The sequence below is a fragment of the Martes martes genome (genome assembly GCF_963455335.1).
Source record: "Martes martes genome assembly, chromosome: 10".
Classification (NCBI taxonomy): Eukaryota; Metazoa; Chordata; class Mammalia; order Carnivora; family Mustelidae; genus Martes; species Martes martes.
In genome coordinates, this window is record NC_137898.1 from 10,149,062 (window position 1) to 10,166,621 (window position 17,560).

General features: G+C 52.6%; 2 protein-coding genes across 7 annotated transcripts; one reads left to right on the forward strand and one right to left on the reverse strand.

Moving 5' to 3' along the window:
- Window positions 1-916: 916 nt before the first annotated feature.
- On the reverse strand, window positions 917-7,254 carry TMEM138 (transmembrane protein 138). 3 transcript variants are annotated; one of them, XM_080815267.1, is made up of 5 exons: window positions 6,829-7,218; window positions 4,552-4,817; window positions 3,110-3,281; window positions 1,915-1,990; window positions 917-1,639 (listed from the first exon to the last, which is right to left on the reverse strand). In XM_080815267.1, exons 2-5 carry the CDS (start codon window positions 4,677-4,679, stop codon window positions 1,527-1,529), a joined length of 489 nt encoding a protein of 162 aa, XP_080671393.1. In that variant the 5' UTR covers window positions 4,680-4,817; window positions 6,829-7,218; the 3' UTR covers window positions 917-1,526. The 3 variants fall into 3 exon arrangements, with proteins under 3 accessions (XP_080671393.1, XP_080671395.1, XP_080671394.1); XM_080815269.1 differs by having other exon boundaries at window positions 918-1,639; window positions 6,815-7,254; XM_080815268.1 differs by having other exon boundaries at window positions 918-1,639; window positions 6,247-6,852.
- Window positions 7,255-7,319: 65 nt separating this feature from the next.
- On the forward strand, window positions 7,320-17,082 carry CYB561A3 (cytochrome b561 family member A3; the record flags this gene model as incomplete). 4 transcript variants are annotated; one of them, XM_080815275.1, is made up of 8 exons in its annotated part: window positions 7,320-7,463; window positions 9,776-9,870; window positions 10,511-10,618; window positions 11,670-11,868; window positions 12,958-13,166; window positions 13,769-13,923; window positions 14,671-14,827; window positions 15,436-17,082. In XM_080815275.1, the coding sequence occupies exons 4-8, from the start codon at window positions 11,685-11,687 to the stop codon at window positions 15,457-15,459; spliced, it is 729 nt and encodes a 242-aa protein (XP_080671401.1). In that variant the 5' UTR covers window positions 7,320-7,463; window positions 9,776-9,870; window positions 10,511-10,618; window positions 11,670-11,684. The 4 variants fall into 4 exon arrangements, with proteins under 4 accessions (XP_080671401.1, XP_080671402.1, XP_080671400.1 ...); XM_080815276.1 differs by having other exon boundaries at window positions 7,324-7,463; window positions 11,611-11,868; XM_080815274.1 differs by lacking the exons at window positions 7,320-7,463; window positions 9,776-9,870; window positions 15,436-17,082 and having other exon boundaries at window positions 10,507-10,618; window positions 11,611-11,868; window positions 14,671-14,929.
- Window positions 17,083-17,560: the final 478 nt, after the last annotated feature.

The window sequence follows — 17,560 nt, forward strand, 5'->3', positions numbered from 1 at the left end:
GGTACCTGCCGCTGAAGTCTGGGGATGGTCTGTTTCATGTGATTCTGGCAAAAGAAAGCTGATACCACGGGCATGTGAAACTTTTAAAAGATTTTATTTATTGATTTGAGAGATAGCGAGAGAAGAGAGAGAAGGAATGGGGGATCTGCAGAGGGAGAGGGAGAAGCAGACTCCCCACTGAGCAGGGAGCCTGACTCAGGGCTCACTCCCGGGACTCTGGGATCATGACCTGAGCCAAAGGCAGACACCCAACTGAATGAGCCACCCAGGTGCCCAGCACATGAATTTTTAAAAATTTATTTTGCTGGGGTGCCTGAGTGGCTCGTTGTTAAGTGTCTGCCATGACCTCCGGTCATGGTCCCAGGGTCCTGGGATCAAGCTCTGCTTCAGGCTCCCTGCGTGGTGGGAGGCCTGCTTGTCCCTCTCCCACTCCCCTTGCTGTGTCCCTTCTCTTGCTCTCTGTCAAATAAATAAATAAAATCTTAAAAAAAAAAAAAATCTACTGTGCCAGTACAGGCTAAGGAACATTTTTATTCTTCTGAGGGCAGTTTAGGGCTCTGAAGATGGGGAGAGTCTGAATAAAGCACAGAAGTCCAGGGGTGTCTGGGTGGCTCGATTGGTCAAGAATCAGACTCTTGGCTTTGGCTCAGGTTATGATCTCAGGGTCAGGAGACTGAGCCCTACGTTGGACTCTCTGCTCAGCGCACAGTCTGTCCTCCCTCCGCTCCTCTCTCCCTACACCCAGGCACGTGTGCACACGTGCACATGCGTTCTCTCTCTTGCTAAAATAATTAATTAATTAATTAAATCTTTAAAGCAAACAAACAAACAAACAATAGAAGTCTGGAACTCCAAGGGTTGGGGTGGGACATCAGACTGCATCTTGAATTTCTATAAAAATAGCTTGTACTCATAATGGCATTCAATAAATATCTTTATTTGTTCTGTGGCTCAAGCTGCCCACTGGGTCAAGTAAATGTTAAGGCCAGGACCTGACATGCCTCTTATCTGCAAAGAGATCTAGCTACACAAACAGACTCCACCATTTATGGAAAAAGAATTCAATTTATTTCCTATTTATAAAATGTAAAAAAAAATGCCTTGGTTATAAAATCTAAATGTCTACGGTGTGATCAGTCAGGAGCTCAGAAACATCACTCTTTGCATCCATTAATTACGTTTGGTGCAAAGAAAGCAGGTGCCAGGAGCCCCTCCTGTACTAGGCTAAGTGACAGCTTCCCAAGGATCAAGCCTCACAGCCTTGTGTGAGAAGAGGTGTAGAGAGTAGGAAAGGCAAAGGGGCAGAACTGAGGTAGGCGGCCAGGGAGGGTTTTGCACTGAAGCCTGTATTGGGAAACACTTTAATTTGCAAGAGGGAAGATCTTCCCTCTTGACTGTTGAACGTTAAGTGGCCTGTCGTAGGAAAGTCAAGGTGCTTCCTGTGCAGAGCCAACCCCCACCTCACAGAGGCACAAATGTAGCCTCTGTCATGAGGGAAAGACATCCATCAGTGTGACAAGCAGCGGTCACCTCTGGACTTGCGTGAACTCCTTGCGCAGCCATAGAGAGTCCTGGTAGAAGCGAGGATCACCCAGTCTTACAGCTGTGCGTTTGTAGAAGTAACAGTATAACACTGCCGCTGTGGACAAGAAGTAGGAAAGAAGCTTCAGGGATGCTCCCAGATATTCTTTTCAGGCTAAGAACATAACCTAACAAGACAGAGGGGCCCAGCCTCATGATGTCCCAGTGACTCCCAGCAAGGGCAGCAGGCCATCATCTCTCCTATTCTTGTCATGGCTGTTCCAACTCATCCCATGCTGCCAGTGATGGACTGGGAAAGCCAGGATCACGGCCCTTAGTTGCCTGAGCCATAGGTGGGACCGAAGTGAGGCCTGTGGTTGCTCTGGTCCTTACCTAGTCTCTGGAATACAAAGAGCGTTTGAAGTCCGTCTGTCCAGACAAAACGGTTGGAGTTTTTCCAGCGCAAGTTCTGAAGGAGACATGAGTAGACAAGGAAACGTTAGCGACCAGACGAGGCCCTAGCATCTCCTCCAACTTGGTTAGGGGCAGAAATGCGGCCTGGTTTTAAATCAGGCTAATCTCATCCTCCTTCTTTCTTCCCACAACCCTAAGGAATGTTTCTCAAAGAAGCTTCAAATTCCCTTTTCCAGCACAAAGGAAATATCCTTTTAATCCTGAAGGATAGCCTTTTCCAAGGTGAAGTGATACACATTATCTCAGGAGTTCAGTGCGGTCACTGTCTTCCTTTGAAGATCTCAGGCTCAGTTCCTGTTAGATAAAGGCTTACTGCACTCAGGGTTTAATCAGATTAACAGCTTTAGAGTACAAAGTACAAAGCCAGGTCCTATTTTGGCCCCAAGAATCAGAGCAGAGACAATCCTCTTCGGGAAGCACCGAGAGACTCTGGCACTGCTATTTCTTTCCTGTGAGCTCTCTGTAGAATAACAAGGGCGACTTAATAGAAGGTTCAGTCTTAGAAGATGGCATCAGTAGATAAATGACTAAAGAACCCTGAGGTTTTAATGTGTCCCATCAAGATGAGTACTTGAGAAACAGGCGATACCCAAAGAGATGGAATGATTCTCGAAGCAGGAGAAATCTTGAACCACAAAAACTGGGCTCTGCTGTGAGGCCATGTTGGCACCTTGGAGGTGAGTCCTCGTGTGATGGGGACAGAGCAGAGGGCATGAAGCACTAAAGGGCAAGTGGCACTCTTGGCCTGGCCATTTCCCATGGGACACCGATGTCTAAGAATACCTTGTCCCAACACCCACCTGCCCAATAGCTACTGATGAAACACAGTCACTTTCCTTTGTTACCAGAACTGCTTTGGGGCAAAGGTGAACAGAATATTCCAGAAGTACCCCCTGACTCCTGGATAAGGCAGCTCTTTTACACAAATGGTTGGGCAGAAGTGCCTCTTGCAACTTGCAGATGCCCAAGCCCACGCAGCACCACATTCATTCATCACAAACACATGTTTCCTGTCAAGGATTCTGTGAGATATGAAAAAAATGATGCCAGATTCCTAGAGAAAAGACATTCCTAGCCCCTTAAGGATTCAGGAACTCAAGAGCTCTGCTCTTACCATGACCCAGACATGAAGGGAGATGCTGAGGGCAAAGTAAACAGCTGTGAGGATGATGGTCCCTTTGAACTTGTGGAACAGGAGGTTGACCAAGCCAGCCTGGAAGACGAAGGTGTTGAAGAACATGAGGAAAATGATGATGATGTTGAAGAGAATTGCGATATCCTGGATGCTGCAGACATCAAACACAACACAGTCAAATGGAGGTCTGTGCGGTCACCCAAGGGCTGGCCCTAAGTCCCAAGGGACACCATGAAATCTGGCCTTCCCTGTGCTCTAGGCCTCTGAAACCACACCCACCCCCCTCCCCCCCGCCCCGGTGGCACGGATCTTGGGTCCCAAATGACATAAAGCCCGAACCACCTTCTGGCCCCATCAGTGAGTTGCAGCCCACAGATAAGGCTTTCCTGCTCTGATGCTCTTAACCTTCTAGACACTTGGGAGGAGAAGCTGCTTTCTTCCCCATGTCCAGAAAAAGCCAGCCTTGCCTGTCACATAACCTGGGCCTACCAGACGTTTCCATTTAGAGAGATAGTAACGCCTTTCCCTTGATCTTTGCACGGCCGGTGTCTTAGTGCCATTCAAGTCTCAGTTCCAATGTCTCCTCTTCCAAAACCCTCCTTTAACCCCACTGCCTCAAGGAGCCCTCCCCTCTCCGCCCCACTTGCTTTCCACCCACTGTATGACATTTGTTACTACTTAATATTATCAGGCGCCTGGGTGGCTCAGTGGGTTAAAGCCTCTGCCTTCGGCTCAGGTCATGATCCCAGGGTCCTGGAATTGAGCCCCGCATCGGGCTCTCTGCTCAGCGGGAAGCCTGCTTCCTCCTCTCTCTCTGCCTGCCTCTCTGCCTACTTGTGATCTCTCTCTGTCAAATAAATAAATAAAATCTTTAAAAAATAATAATAAAATAAAATAAAATAATCTTTAAAAAAAGAAATGTATTCGTTGTCTCTTTCTACTTGAGTGGAAATCATGTGAGAGCAAGAAACTGTCAGCTTCACTACTGCACCTAGAACACCGGTGCAGGCCAATGAACACTTGCTGGGTGAAGGGAGACAGTGTCGAAGACTGGTTTTCTGTTGGTAACTCGCCTCGTGGAGTCTATAAGTCATTGTGGAAGAAAAATGCCAACAGCTTCCATCCCATATATATAACGGATATGACTTCCCTTTTAGCCTGCTGTTCTTTAATCCTCTTTCATGGCACTGTAAGACAATACTTCTACTCACAGATGGAGAAAATGACCCTCTGACTGCTCCCTGGATCCCACACCCTCGCTAGAATCATATAAATACAGGACCTGTGACATGTCTGTGGAGTACCCAAGATAGGCGAAATTTTATTTTCCCTGAGATTTCTCTCTAAAATGCGAAATCACAATGGTCAGGGCCTTCACACTGCTTGGGGTTCAGCTGTCCGGTCCCACCCACTGAACTCACATGAAGAGCACCAGCTGGATGACAGGAGCCATCCGGAGCAGCTCCGAGAAGGAATTGACAAAGAGGTCATAGGACAGCAGGAGGAACTGCAGGGAGAGCACCAGGCTATAGTTACTGGTCTGGAGCATCTTCCTTCTGCTTTACTGGGCCCCAAGGGGCACATTCCACAGTTCCCCAGAAGACAGCTCCGGGCTTTCTCCCCAGCACTGAGGAAGAAGCACTAGTTCCTCAAATAGGAGCTGTTTTCCTTGCTTTAAGACAAGGCCCTGTTGAGGCAAAAAGAAGAAAAAAAAAGAGAGGAGAGACAGGTGGTTAGAAATTCATTAATACAGTAAATATTTACTGAGGACCTACTACATGCCAGGTGCCATTCCAGGTGCTTGGGATGACATCAATGACCAAAACCACTACCACCTCCCAAAAAACCCAACTAGTCACTCCTAGGGGCCTTCACCCTCAAACTTTCTCCATGCCTGGAAACTTCTAACTGCAGAGCTCTTTCTTTTTTCTTTAAGTTTTAATTTATTCATTTTAACTAATCTCACCCAGCGTGGGGCTCAAACTCATGACCTTGAGGCCAAGAGTCATGTGCTCCTCCCAACTAAGCCAGCCATGCACCCCAATGCAGAGCTCTTTCTAACTACTTCTGAGTTCAAAGGAATCTAGGAACACTATAAAGAGTGACTGTCTGGTCGTGCAATGAATACTAATTCTAATACTAATTGCAGCAAACCTTTATATATCACTTACAATATGCCAGGGACTATTCTTTCTTTTTAAGTTATTTTTATTCACATATAATATATTATTTGCCCCAGGGGTACAGGTCTGTGAATAGTCAGGCTTACATATTTCATAGCACTCACCATGGCACATATCCTCCCCAATGTCCATAACCCAGCCACCCTATTCCTACCCACCTCCCCCCTTTAAGTAATCTCTACAACCAACCTGGGGCTCAAACACATGACCCTGATCCCCGATATCAAGTCACATGGTCCACCAACTAAGCCAGCCAGGCATCCCTGCCAGGGACTATTCTAAACACTAAAATTCTTTAACTCTCACAATAACTCCATTAAGTAGAAGACACATAATTATTACTCTACCCATTACACAGGTAGGACAACGGAGGCCCAGAGAGGTAAAATTATTTGCTCCAGGTCACACTGCTTGCCAGTAGAAGTGGCAGAGCTGGCACTGGGATTCAGGCAGCCTGGGTCCAGAATCTGTGCTTTTAACCACTGCCCAAAGCAGCCTCTCCTGCAACAGATGGGCTGACATGTAACTAGGCGGGAAAGATGTTGGCGCAGAACGGGAAACGGTGCAGGCAGTGCAGAGGAAATAGTGCTCTCCTGCAAAAGTCTATGTTTAAGGTGGTGGCAACACAGCGGCACCAGGTAAGGGCAGCTGGGCCTTTACTTTCATAAATCCCAAGGCCCGGAAGTTGCTCTGCAGGTGTCCCATGACCCCTTCAACTGGGTCAAATCGATAAACAAATTTCAAAGCGCTCTGAAGCCTAACACGATGAGATTAAACGAACGTCTGCAAAATGTTCTACAATTTACAAACACTTTTTTTATATTCACCAGATTCCTTAACCCTGCACCCGTCTTGAAAAGCAGCGGTTAATAGGAATATAATGGCCGCATCACACAGGGGCTCTGAGAGGTTAAGGAACCGCATCCCCCTCACCTGGTGGAGAAGTCCCACCTTCGTGGCCGCGTGATGGCACTTCCTCTGAGCGGAGATTCCGCATTCGTAAATAACACTGACAGCTATCACCTACTACCAGCACCATGACACTCCCGGCGACCTGGACAATTGCCTTTAATCCTCGCCACTGCTCTGCGAAGTGGGAAAGAATGAACCCCCCCGTTTCACAGGCAAGCGCACAGGGTCAGCATTCAAGTGCCTCCAGGTCGCGGGGGAGAAGAGTCAGGCTTCCCAGCGCAGGGTGACACCAAAGCCCGCGCTCTAAACCACTTCACGGGCCCCCACGGCGGGCTGTCGTGAGGTTCGGTGACAGAGAACCGCCAACTCCGCGGAAAGGAAGCCCCTCCCCTCCGCTTTAGGGCAGCCGGGATTCGCGAGGTAACGAAGCCGTCTTCGGTCTGTCCGCCGCTCCCTGCCGCGTGCCTTTTGTCCCCAGAGCAGTTTTCCTCCCAATCCTTCCCAAGCCACCTCAAAACGCGGCTGCCTGGGCAAACAAACAAAACACCCAGAACAGTGACAACAAAAATTCCGACTCTGGTCACCTCACCCAGGTACTCTCACCTCCGAGACCCAACGTCGGTTGTCATGGGGACGCCGTCCTGGCTTCCGGACACCGGTTTAACTCCCGGAAGTAGATGGCGGACGCGGGCTCCGTCTGTCCCGGGTTAGCCGCCGGTCCTCGGTTTCCCCTCCACGCTCTGCGGCCGGTCCGGCCGCCATGTTTGGCCTCCGCCGTCCTGGTCCCGCGCCTCTCCTGCCCTCCTGGAGTCGCCGCGCCCGGCTCCGGGCCTTCCCAGCCGGTGCCCGCGGCTTCCCGCCCACGCCGCGCGCGGCCTTGCTGCGGGCCAGCTCCCCGCGGGAGGTTTCGAGTCCGCCCGAACGAGATGGGGGTGCGGGATCCGGCCGAGCCGTGGCGGCACTCCCCGGGGAAGAAACGCCCGCGTTGGAACTGGAGTTGGGAGCCTGCAACCTCGGACTTCATTTCCCAGGCGGCCGCGCGCGCGCGACCGGAAGTGCTGGGAGCCTATAAGAGGGGGAGGCGGCGGGTTCGTGGGCACTGGGGCTCTGGTGAGGTCCGTGTGCTCGTGTGTGTTGCAGAGGGCTCGTGATTCCATACGCCTGGATTCCTGGTAGCTGCGGCGCCGGGGGGCGAGAGGCGGGTCTCCGAGACCCCTGCGACGCACTGTGGTTCGGGGGTGAGAAAGAGCTCGGATGGGGAGTCCGGGGATCTGGGTTCGAGTGCTGGCTCCGCTACTGCCTCTCTTCGTGCTGTCGCTACTCCTCACTCGGGCTCAGCTTTCTCTTGTAGGACATGGACCCCGTTGTCCGCGCCCTTCCTTCTGCAGGTGTGGTGTGGTTGTACAGGCACAAAAGCGCTTCGGAAGTCGCAGTCAGCAGGCGGAGCCCCTCGCCCTAATTGTCATCGAAGGTTAGCTAGGACCAGCAGCCCTTCGTCCCCGCACAAGAGTCGGGGATCGGGCTCGGCGTTCCTGGAAGGGTTCTCCGGACAGCTAGCCACACCGGGGCAGCCTGGAAGGTCGGGTCTGTAATCTCTGTGGCGCGGAGGAGCGCCTTGCCTATCTATCTCCTGACTGTAATTTAGGGGTCCTCGCTCCTGAGCCCCGACTTTACAGAAGCCACGTTTGGACGTGAGGAGTCCTTGGAGCTGAGGGAAGCGAACTGGGAACCGGTACTAGCTCTGCCACTCAACGTGGCCAAGTCGCTTTCCTTCTTTGAGTCCCAGTGATCTTGGTCTGTAAGAGAAGAGTTTAGGACTTGAACCCGAAGTCTGATTCTTAGGATTTCCAAAATCCCCACCATTCATCCTGGAAGCGGGACCAACAAATCGACTTTCTGTTCCTCCATCTATGTAGTTCTAAATAATAAAAGTAATATTGTAAGAGTTTGGAATAGAGCCTTCCTAAAATCAAGGGCTGAATGGAAAGTACCCATTTCTTACACTGGGGCCTGATTTTTTTTTTTTTTAATATCTTATTTATTTGGCAGGGAGAGACACAGCAAAAGAGGGAACACAAGCAGGGGGAGTGGGAGAGAGAGAGAAGCAGGCTTCTCCTGAGCAGAGAGCCAGATCCCAGGATCCTGGGATCATGACCTGAGCCGAAGGCAGACACTTAACAGCTGAGCCACCCAGGCACCCTGGGCCTGATCTCTTTTTACTGAAGCCGGGGAGAAGCCATTTTGTCAAGGAACGGAGGGGAGTATTAGGTTGGAGAGTACATTTCTTAGATCATGGTTGACAAAGTATGACACACCACCTGCTTGGTTTTTACATTTTTAAAAGAGTAACAGAATTAGGGGCGCCTGGGTGGCTCAGTGGGTTAAGCCTCTGCCTTCCGCTCAGGTCGTGATCTCAGGGTCCTGGGATCAAGCCTGGGCGCTCTGCTCAGCAGGGAGCCTGCTTCCCCCTCTCTCTCTGCCTGCCTCTCCGCCTGCTTGTGATCTCTCTGTCAAATAAATAAATAAAATCTTAAAAAAAAAAAGAGTAACAATTGAAAAGGATAATGTTTTCTTTTTTTTTTTTTTAAGATTTTATTTATTCATTTGACAGACAGAAATTACAAGTAGGCAGAGAAGCAGGCAGAGAGAGAGGAGGAAGGCTCCCTGCTGAGCAGAGAGCCTGATGTGAGGCTTGATCCCAGGACCCTGGGATCATGACCTGAGCCAAAGGTAGAGGCTTTAACCCACTGAGCCACCCAGGCGCCCAATAGGATAATATTTTCTGATATGTAAAAATGACATGAACCTGAAATTTCAGTGCCCATAAATAAAGTTTTTTGGGAACATGGCTGTGTTCATTTGTGAAGGTACTGTCTATGATGACTGCTTTTGCACTACATCAGAAGAGTTGATGACATAGTTGGGAGAGAGACTACGGCTTGCAAAGCCTGAAAAATTTACCATTCCGGCCCTTACAGAAGGGCACGCTGACTTCTGCCACAGCCTGGGGCTCTACAAAGTGAGGGCAGAATGAGAAACCAAACAATGGTGAGCACATCCGGAAATCATAGCACAATTTACTTTCTTGAAATAAATGAGAGAGTATTCTCAGTGTTAGGGTTGCAATTTTCACTGAATTCTTTTCTTTCTTTTTTTTTTTTTTAAGATTTTATTTATTTATTTATTTGTCAGATTGAGAGAGAGAGCACATGCACAAGCAGCAGAGTGGCAGGCAGAGGTGGGGAGAGAAGCAGGCTCCTTACCAAGCAAGGAGTCCGATGCAGGTCATGGGATCATGACCAGAGCCGAAGGCCGCTTCTTAACCGACTGAGCCACCCAGGCTTCCTGCATTCTTTTCTTCTTTTGCATTCTCGCACAGAGGAAGGGGTCATCTTTGTATTGTGAACAGTATAACTTTGCAGCCTTCTGTCAGAAAAGTGTCCCCATTGTGAACTCTAAGGCTGTCCCAGAGCAGTAATCCAGGACCTCTTCTAGAAGGGTGGACGCAGCCCTTTTGGATTATATTTACTTTTGTTTTTCTTCCCCAAAGGAAAAGCAAGTCATGAAAGATAATTGTCTGACGGAGGGAGCCTGCTGACCGAGTGCTTCGTGCTGACTTTCCTGGGCGGGTGACTGAAACATCTGGTGACCTGAAACTTTCTCTGCTCTTATGGGGTCTAAGGGGTCACCTCTGAGGCCAGGTAGCAAATCTCTGAGCTCAGTAGTTGAGTCATGAAACTTCTAGGAAGATGGTGGCATTATTTTCCCTCGGCCTTGGGGAAGCTTATTTTATCCTCAGCCCCTTGGATCTTCCTTTCTCAGTGATTACTGCCAATTTGGGCCACATTGCGAGAGTTCAGCGTCTGTTTCTGGTTAGGGGGACACATGTATAGAGAGAGTTGGCACAGTATCAGGGTCACCGAGAGGCCTGGGCTGGCGTGGTGGCTGTGAGATTCAGGCTACAGTTTGTAGCTAGGATGAACTCTTTGACAACACCAAGAAGAGTAGAATACTTGGCTCTCACAATGTCCTCACGGACTTTTCCAACAACCCATGGTCAAGGAAAAAACAGGAGCCTTGAAACCCAACAGACAAGGGTTTCAAGGGTTTCAGACTGGGTCCTAAGGCTGGTGTTTAATCTTCCTGAGCCTCAGTTTCCTCATCTGTAAAATGGGGATGGTAACTGCTCACAGGAGCTAATGGGTTCATGTGTTCATGGGGTCCAGTGGGGCGTCTGCTCATAGCCGCTCTTCAACATGTTCTTACTAGCATGCCTTTCTTTCAGATGAGACGACCGGGTCCTACAAATGCCGAGTGATTTGCTCAAGGTGCCCTACTTCATAAGAACTGGAGTCTCGGCCACTACTGGGTGAGCCTACCACTACGTCTAAAGGTGAGGAACCGAGTGTTTTATCTCCATGGGCGTTCTCGGCTGTTTCAGGGACTTTCCTCTCCGCTAGCTGGTTCAGACTGAGGGATCTCAGCTGCAGGAGGCCGCACTATCCCCTCCTTGGTGTGAGTCCATGGGACACGAGGACTACCATGAGAGCTGGGCCTGTGCTGCCTACACGTCAGGCAAGAGCAGAGCCGGCCCTGTGGCTTTCTGCACTTGCCTGCCAGCGCCCTCAGGCCCAGTTGCCTGGTTTGTAAGAGCAGCTGCTCAGGGTCCTAGACATTTGTCTGAAACCGGAGTTGGTGTCTGAGTAACACAGAGAAATCTCAAAACAAACTCTTGCTTTCTAGACCATGAGTCCTTGCTTCCTCTTTTTTCTTCTGAACTTTCCTCAGAGGAAGAGAAAGCAGAAGTCTCGGGTCTAGGGACATCGGAGGGCTGCTGTCCCATTCAAGGTGTGGAGTGTGGGGACTTCAGAGCCGAGGCCTGATCGTACTTCCGCAAAGGGAGGGTTAGCCCCACAGAGTTCGCCATCTGGCGAAGAACTTTTCCGTAGATGTGGGCGATCCCAGGACTTCCTCTCAGCTGGCCTGATCGCTGTGTGTTGGCTCCTTACACATGATATTTTTGCCTCCTTCTGTCAGAACCGAGGGCCTAGGCATTTGTGTGATCTAGCCTGGGTTTGGACTCCTGTCCCTTGTTGTTTGGTGGGGGATGGTGGTGTGGATTCTTTACCTTTCAGTCCTGTGAAAGGAGGCTAATCCCAGGGCTTTGGGCCGAGACCCTGGACATCCAGCCCCTCTCCAGAGTGGGGCCCAGGCCCACACTGGCCGCACTGTGTGCTGCCAAGTCCATCCTTACTGTCCATAACCTGAAATCAGGCCAACCCAGCACTCCAGGTCTCATGGGGTGCTGCCCAGGCTGGTGGCAGGAGAGCTAAAGTGAAAAGCGCCCACTGTTTCCAGTAAGAGCAAGTTCGGTGTTCCCTACAGTAGCTGGTGCGTGGGGTGCACTCGAGCCAGCAGGGACGTGTGACTTCCGCTTCTCCCAGGAGCGCCTGCTCAGAATGGCCGTGGGGTGGTTCTACTTGTCCTTCTACGCCCTGTGGCTCCTGGGCTTGATGTGCATCATCCTCACCATCTACTGGATGCAGCTGTGGCACGGGGGCTTTGCCTGGGATGGCACCATTCACATGTTCAATTATCACCCAGTGCTCATGGTTGTCGGCTTAGTGGTGCTCTACAGCGCTGGTGAGTACCCAGACCTCCCCGGGGCTGGCCTTGGTTGCGGTTGGCTTTGCGGCTCTGGGAGTGGGGTGGGGCAGGCTGTCTCCGGGCCCAGGTGTCATTTGCAGGAAGGAGTAGTGAGAATGGGAGCATTTGGGGAGGGTAGCTCTACTCTAGGGCTAGGGGTGGCAGACTTTTCCTGTACCGGGACAGATGGCAAAGGCTTGGCAAAGCACAGGACCCGTGTTGCAGCCGCTTATCTCTGTTCTCGTAGTGTGAGTAGCCATGGTTAACCCTAAAACATATTCGTGGCTGTGTTCCAATAAAACTTTACTTACAAAAATGTACGACAGGCTGGATGTGGCCCGTAAGCTTTAGTTTGCTTTAGGAAGCAGGAGATCGAAGCCTCTCGTGCCCTAGTCAGGTCCTTACACAAGGAAGCGACTTCCTCCGCCACTCCCACCTTTGCCCAAGCATTCAGAGCTGGGCCTTGGGGCCTGGGGGGAGCCTCGTTTCCCCACCTGTAAAATGGGAATGATGGCATCGATCACAGCAGCTCATTCTGTGTACTTCTGAAACCTCATCCCGTTTTGTCCTTCCAAGAAGCCTGTGAGATGGGCCCCACCTTTATCCCCATTTCTGAGGACACTGAGGTTTGGAAACAAGATGCCAGATAACCGAGAGGCAGAGCCAGGAGGTGGACATAGGTCGTCTAACCTTGCTAAAAGCCTGCGTTTGTGACCGCTAACGTCAGTTGTGAGAATTCGCTTAGAAGAAACATTGAACGTGACATTGCCTTTGCAGCTGCAGAAGGGCACACTAGTGCATGTGTAATGCAGTCAAAGACTGGCAGGTCCCGGAAGCCCACTCCTCCCTTCTTATCACTGTGTTCCTCCCCCCCCCGCCCCCCCGCAACACACACTTCTTTATGGCTGGCCACTATCCCAGCAATGAGCAGGGATAGGAGACGCTGGGGGGGGGGTGTGTGGCAGGGGTGCCGTGTCCTCCCCTCCCCTCCTCCTCTGGTTGGGAGGCCGCATTCATGCCCCTAACGTGGGGCAGGGGGGTAGCACGAAGGGGAGAGGCCGGGCCCTGGGACGTTCTCTCCCGCAGCCTCGCTGGTGTACCGGCTGCCGCAGTCCTGGGCGGGGCCCAAGCTGCCATGGAAGATCGGCCACGCGGTCCTGCACCTGCTGGCCTTCATCCTGACGGTGCTGGGGCTGGTCGCCGTCTTTCAGTTCCACCGCCGCTCCAAGGTCCCCAACCTCTACTCCCTGCACAGCTGGCTGGGCATCGTCACCGTTTTCCTTTTCGCCTGCCAGGTGCGTTCTCTCCTTTGGGTTCCCGCTGCCAGCTGGCGGCTGTGGGCTCTGCTCAGGGCCACATGCTCCTTCTGCTCAGCACCCGGAGACGGCTGCTCAGGGCGCATCCCAGAGCGCAGGCAGCTTAAATGCCGTAGGAGACCACCAGTTCCCACGCTGGTCTGTTCTGCTCTTACCTGGTGCGCTGCCCCTCTGTCGTCCCGGAGCGCGCTGAGTTCACCCAGTCACAGCACACGCCACGCCAACTCTACATCATCCTTTCCACCTTCCCCGTTCCCGCTGTTCTTTGAACCAGAAGCAATTCTGGAAGAGGCTTCCACATTCTGACGTCAGCCCCCTACAAGCGAGGAGTCTTATGGGCCAGCCCTGGAAGGAAACAGAGACATACAAGGATGGCTGGGCTTTCGGGAGACTGGGCTCATAGCTAAGCATTTCGTGGAACATTAGTTTGGCTAAGAAAGCGACCACAGTGCAGAAGCTAGGGGTGGCCCCTGATGGGAGGTTTGAGCTGGGAAAGAAGGGTGGGGGACTACTGTGGGGTAGGAGGTCCCAGTGAGGCGCCCGGCACAGGGCAGTCAGGTTCTTTCTCCCCGTGTCCACAGTGGTTCCTGGGCTTTGTCGTCTTCCTGCTGCCCTGGGCGTCCGAGTGGCTGCGCAGCCTCCTTAAACCCATCCACGTCTTCTTTGGAGTCATCATCCTCTCTCTGTCCATCGCGTCGGTCATTTCTGGCATTAATGAGAAGCTTTTCTTCAGTTTGTGAGTGCAGTGGGGCCCCCAGCTGTAACACGGAGGGGGAAGACCTGGGGTCGTCAAAAGATGTACCCTGGGAGCATAGGACCTAGCCAAGGGAGGGGAGCCTTTGGGGTTGGGCTTGTTCCTGGTTTGGAAGGTCATGGAGTCTTTAGGTGGAGATGGTAAATTGCTCAGCAAACATTTATCTATTATCTGATTGACTCAGTACCTACTGTGTGTACCAAGTACTTAGAGCCTGCTAAGTACTAAGAAACTCTTCTAAGTGCCTTAAATTGAATCCTTTAATCATTTTACAACATAGGTGCTCTTGTCATTGCCATTTACAAATAAAGGAACTGAGGCACAGAGAGGTTAAGTAACTCACCTAAGGGCACACAGCCAGTAAGTGGCAGAGCCAGGCTTTGAGTCAAGATTACAGCCTGCGTGCCTAACCACCTCCATCCCCCATCCTTTCTAGGCAGGGGGGTAGGTAGTGAAAGCAAATAGATATGAGGTCCGACGGGGCTTTGAGTCTTGGCTGTGCCATTTCCTAGTTCTGTGACTGGACAAGCTCATCCCACCTCTCTGAGCCTTAGTTCCCTCAGTGGGAAAAAGCAGTCTGCAGAGATTTGCTGTGGTGGGAGGGGCTTAGTATGTTAACGTTCCAGGTCACAGATGGTCCTTGGAAACTTTCCTCACCATCTGCTAATGGTGTTGGGTAAAAACAGGTAGACAGTCTGTCAAGGTGCCCCATCGTTTTGTCGTCCTCAGGAACAATGCCACCCACCCATACTCCCACCTGCCCGGTGAGGCTGTCTTTGCCAACAGCCTGGGGATGCTGGTGGTGGTCTTCGGGCTCCTGGTGCTCTATATCCTCCTGGTTTCGTCTTGGAAACGCCCGGACCCAGGGACCCTGACTGAAGGACAGGTACGGGGCCCCAGTCTCCCATTCCAGGTTGGGGTAGGGCCAGGTCTCAAGAAGGGTCCCCCAGGAAAGGCTTGGGCCTTGCCCGGGAAGACCACTCAGTAATGTAGTGGGAAAGCAAGTGGCTCGAAGGTGGGGTTAGGTTGGCTGATGGGGCCCGCAGGTGTCAGTGCAGCCTACCCCAGCAGCTGCTCGAGCTTGGGGGCTCCGGGAACCTGTTTCTTGGGAGAGGACAGGTCTTCCTGCCCCTCCCCAGATCCCTGTTGTTTCACGAGGGGAAAGCATGGCCTTTTCTCCCCCAAGGAAGGGCTTGGGCATGATGAGCGGGTGTCATAATTTCTACTTTTCCAGCCTTGGGGCTAGTCTTGTGAGGCGGGATTCATCTAGCAGGCCGAGGGGTGAGTGCTTGGATGAGGTGTCGCCTGCTCATGGCCATCAGGCACCCGAAGGGTGTGGTGAGGTGGCTTGTCTATCAGGCCGAGGGGCTCTGGGGCTTCCCTGAAAGAGAAGGTCGGGGGTCTATCTGAGCCACTCAGGTCTGTGGGAGTCCTGCACGTTAGGGCCATGCTGAGGGGATGCCATTAACCCCGTGCCTCTGCCTGTCTTTCCAGCCCCTGTTGCGTGACGGGGAGTGACGCAGGAAGGGGCAGCCAGGGGCAGGTGGAGGTGCTGTCCTGTCCCTCAGCAGCTCTGCTCTGCCTGGGCCTCCTGTCTGGCTTCAGCAACAGATCGCCTTGGGCTCTGGGCCCAGACCTCTTCGTGCCTCCACGTGGGGCCCACTCCCTCCGCCACCTGTGCTGCCCGCCGGCTTCGCTTGGCGGCTTCGGCTTCTGTACTCCTTCCTGGCCTCAACTTCTCTGTTCTTCATTTACATACGCCCCCCCCCCCGCCCCCCAGCCCATAGCTGCTCCTGCCGCCCCTGCTCTCCGTGTGAACTCAAGCTCATTTCCCCTTTAGACCGCTAGGATGTGGTAGGAAATCGCGACAGCTCAGCTGGGCCAGGACTTGATCGGATCGGCATGTGCAAAGGGAGGGCGGCAGCGAGGTCCAGCAGCTTCCCCTTAAAGGCCTGCCTTCCATTTGGGCAGCCCCCACCATGGCCTGGGCATCAGCCACCATTACCTCCAGCCGCCCAGCCGGGCGTGAGGCTGGGCACGGACGTCTCGAGGTGACGGAAGGAGAGTGGGGAGAATGGCAGTCGAGTGGGTTCCTAGAGAAGTAGGGGAGCTGACTGCCCCTTGCCGTTCTGTCTCATGTCGCCACGTTCCCTGTCTGCCTGGGCTGACTGGGTGGCTCCCCTTTGGTGCTGCAGCCCTGGCCTAGATTCTGGCCTTTGCCTGTGACCCCTGCACACGCCGGTCATGGTCATGGTCAGGCAGCCCGAACCCTGGTAGCCCGCTCTCCCAACAATAGGCTGTCCTCAGATGCCCTGGAGCACTGAGCCCCAGGGGGGCCTCACACTTCCTTTGCTGCCCCTCCCTGGACCAGGGCTCCTCTTCCTGTCCCCGGGCAAGCTGGCAGAGCCCCAGCCCAGCTGATTTTCACTCTCCAGCTCACCATGAAACAAGCCAGAGCTGTGATGCACCATGCCCAGCGGATCTCTGGGGCCACAGCCACTTTCCAGGTGCTCCCTGCTGAGTATCAGGCTGCCTCATGCCAAGGCCAAACCCACCCTCCTGTTATGCCAGGGGGTGAGCAGCTGCTCGCCTCTCGAGAAGCTGGGCTTGGGGTGCTGTGGCTTCCCTGCCCTATCCCAACGAGCCCTGCCAGGTCCCAGGCTCCATACTGCTGTCCTTAGTGACAAGCAGCGGGTGCCCGAGGGCTGGGGTGCACTTGCCCCTGGCGGGTGGAGACGAGGCCGACTGTCCACCCCAACCCCATGTGGCCTGATGGCAGGACTGACTGGACTTCCTGAGGGGATGGAGCCTTTGAAGCCTTTGGGATGACTGCCACACACCTCAGTCAACATGACCAGCGCCCCCTCTTTCCATGGGGGGGCTGTAACCTGAAGCTTGATTTCCATTTATCATGTTTTTAAGAATCAAAGCCTTCTCTACTGTGCTGACATGACATGGTGGTTAAATGAGCTCACAGAAACTTATTAAAAGTCTCTGGACAGTTCCGACCCTCAGCCTGGGGAGGAACAAACCCAAAGGCACCAAAAATCCCGTGACTGTCCTGGAACTGTATGTGACTCGTGGTCTGTGTGGGTGTCCTTAATAAAGAAAAGCTTCTGAGTACTGGGTTATCTCACAAGGAAGGAAATGTTTCCTGTTTTATAATCTGGAACTCAGAAAGGGTAAGTGACTTGGTTACTGGTGACTGAGGTCCCTCGGGCAGGAAATGGTAAAATCGGGATCCACAGGCCAGATGTTTGTGCCAGTCTCCTTCCCAGCTGCTGGGTATATGCATTCTGTGTACACTGATAACCATACCTAGCGATCTGGGACCTGGGGTGCACACCCACGAGGAAGAGGGGGCCCTGGGCCCAGGGACTAAGGGCGCCTGCAGCCAAGTTTGGGCAAAGTAAGTGATGGAGAGCCCACTTCCTGTGGCTGACACCTCCTGGCGGCGGAGCAGATGACCCAGGAGGAGTTGGGGGTGGACACTGGTGGTGATAGTGACTCTCAGACACTAAGCACCTGGCCTGTGTTGGGGGCTTTACCTTCATTAGTTCATTTCAGTGCTCACCCCCGGCCCCGTGGGATACTGTTCTGATGTTCCGGCTTCCAAGAG

Coding starts and splice junctions, on each gene's coding strand:
- TMEM138 (XM_080815267.1), bottom strand. CDS start 4,679: ATGCTCCAGACCAGTAACTATAGCCTGGTGCTCTCCCTGCAGTTCCTC. Junction 3,282..4,551: donor ATCCAGCTGGTGCTCTTCAT/GTGAGTTCAGTG, acceptor TGATGTCTGCAG/CATCCAGGATATCGCAATTC. Junction 1,640..1,914: donor CTTTGTATTCCAGAGACTAG/GTAAGGACCAGA, acceptor TCTTGTCCACAG/CGGCAGTGTTATACTGTTAC.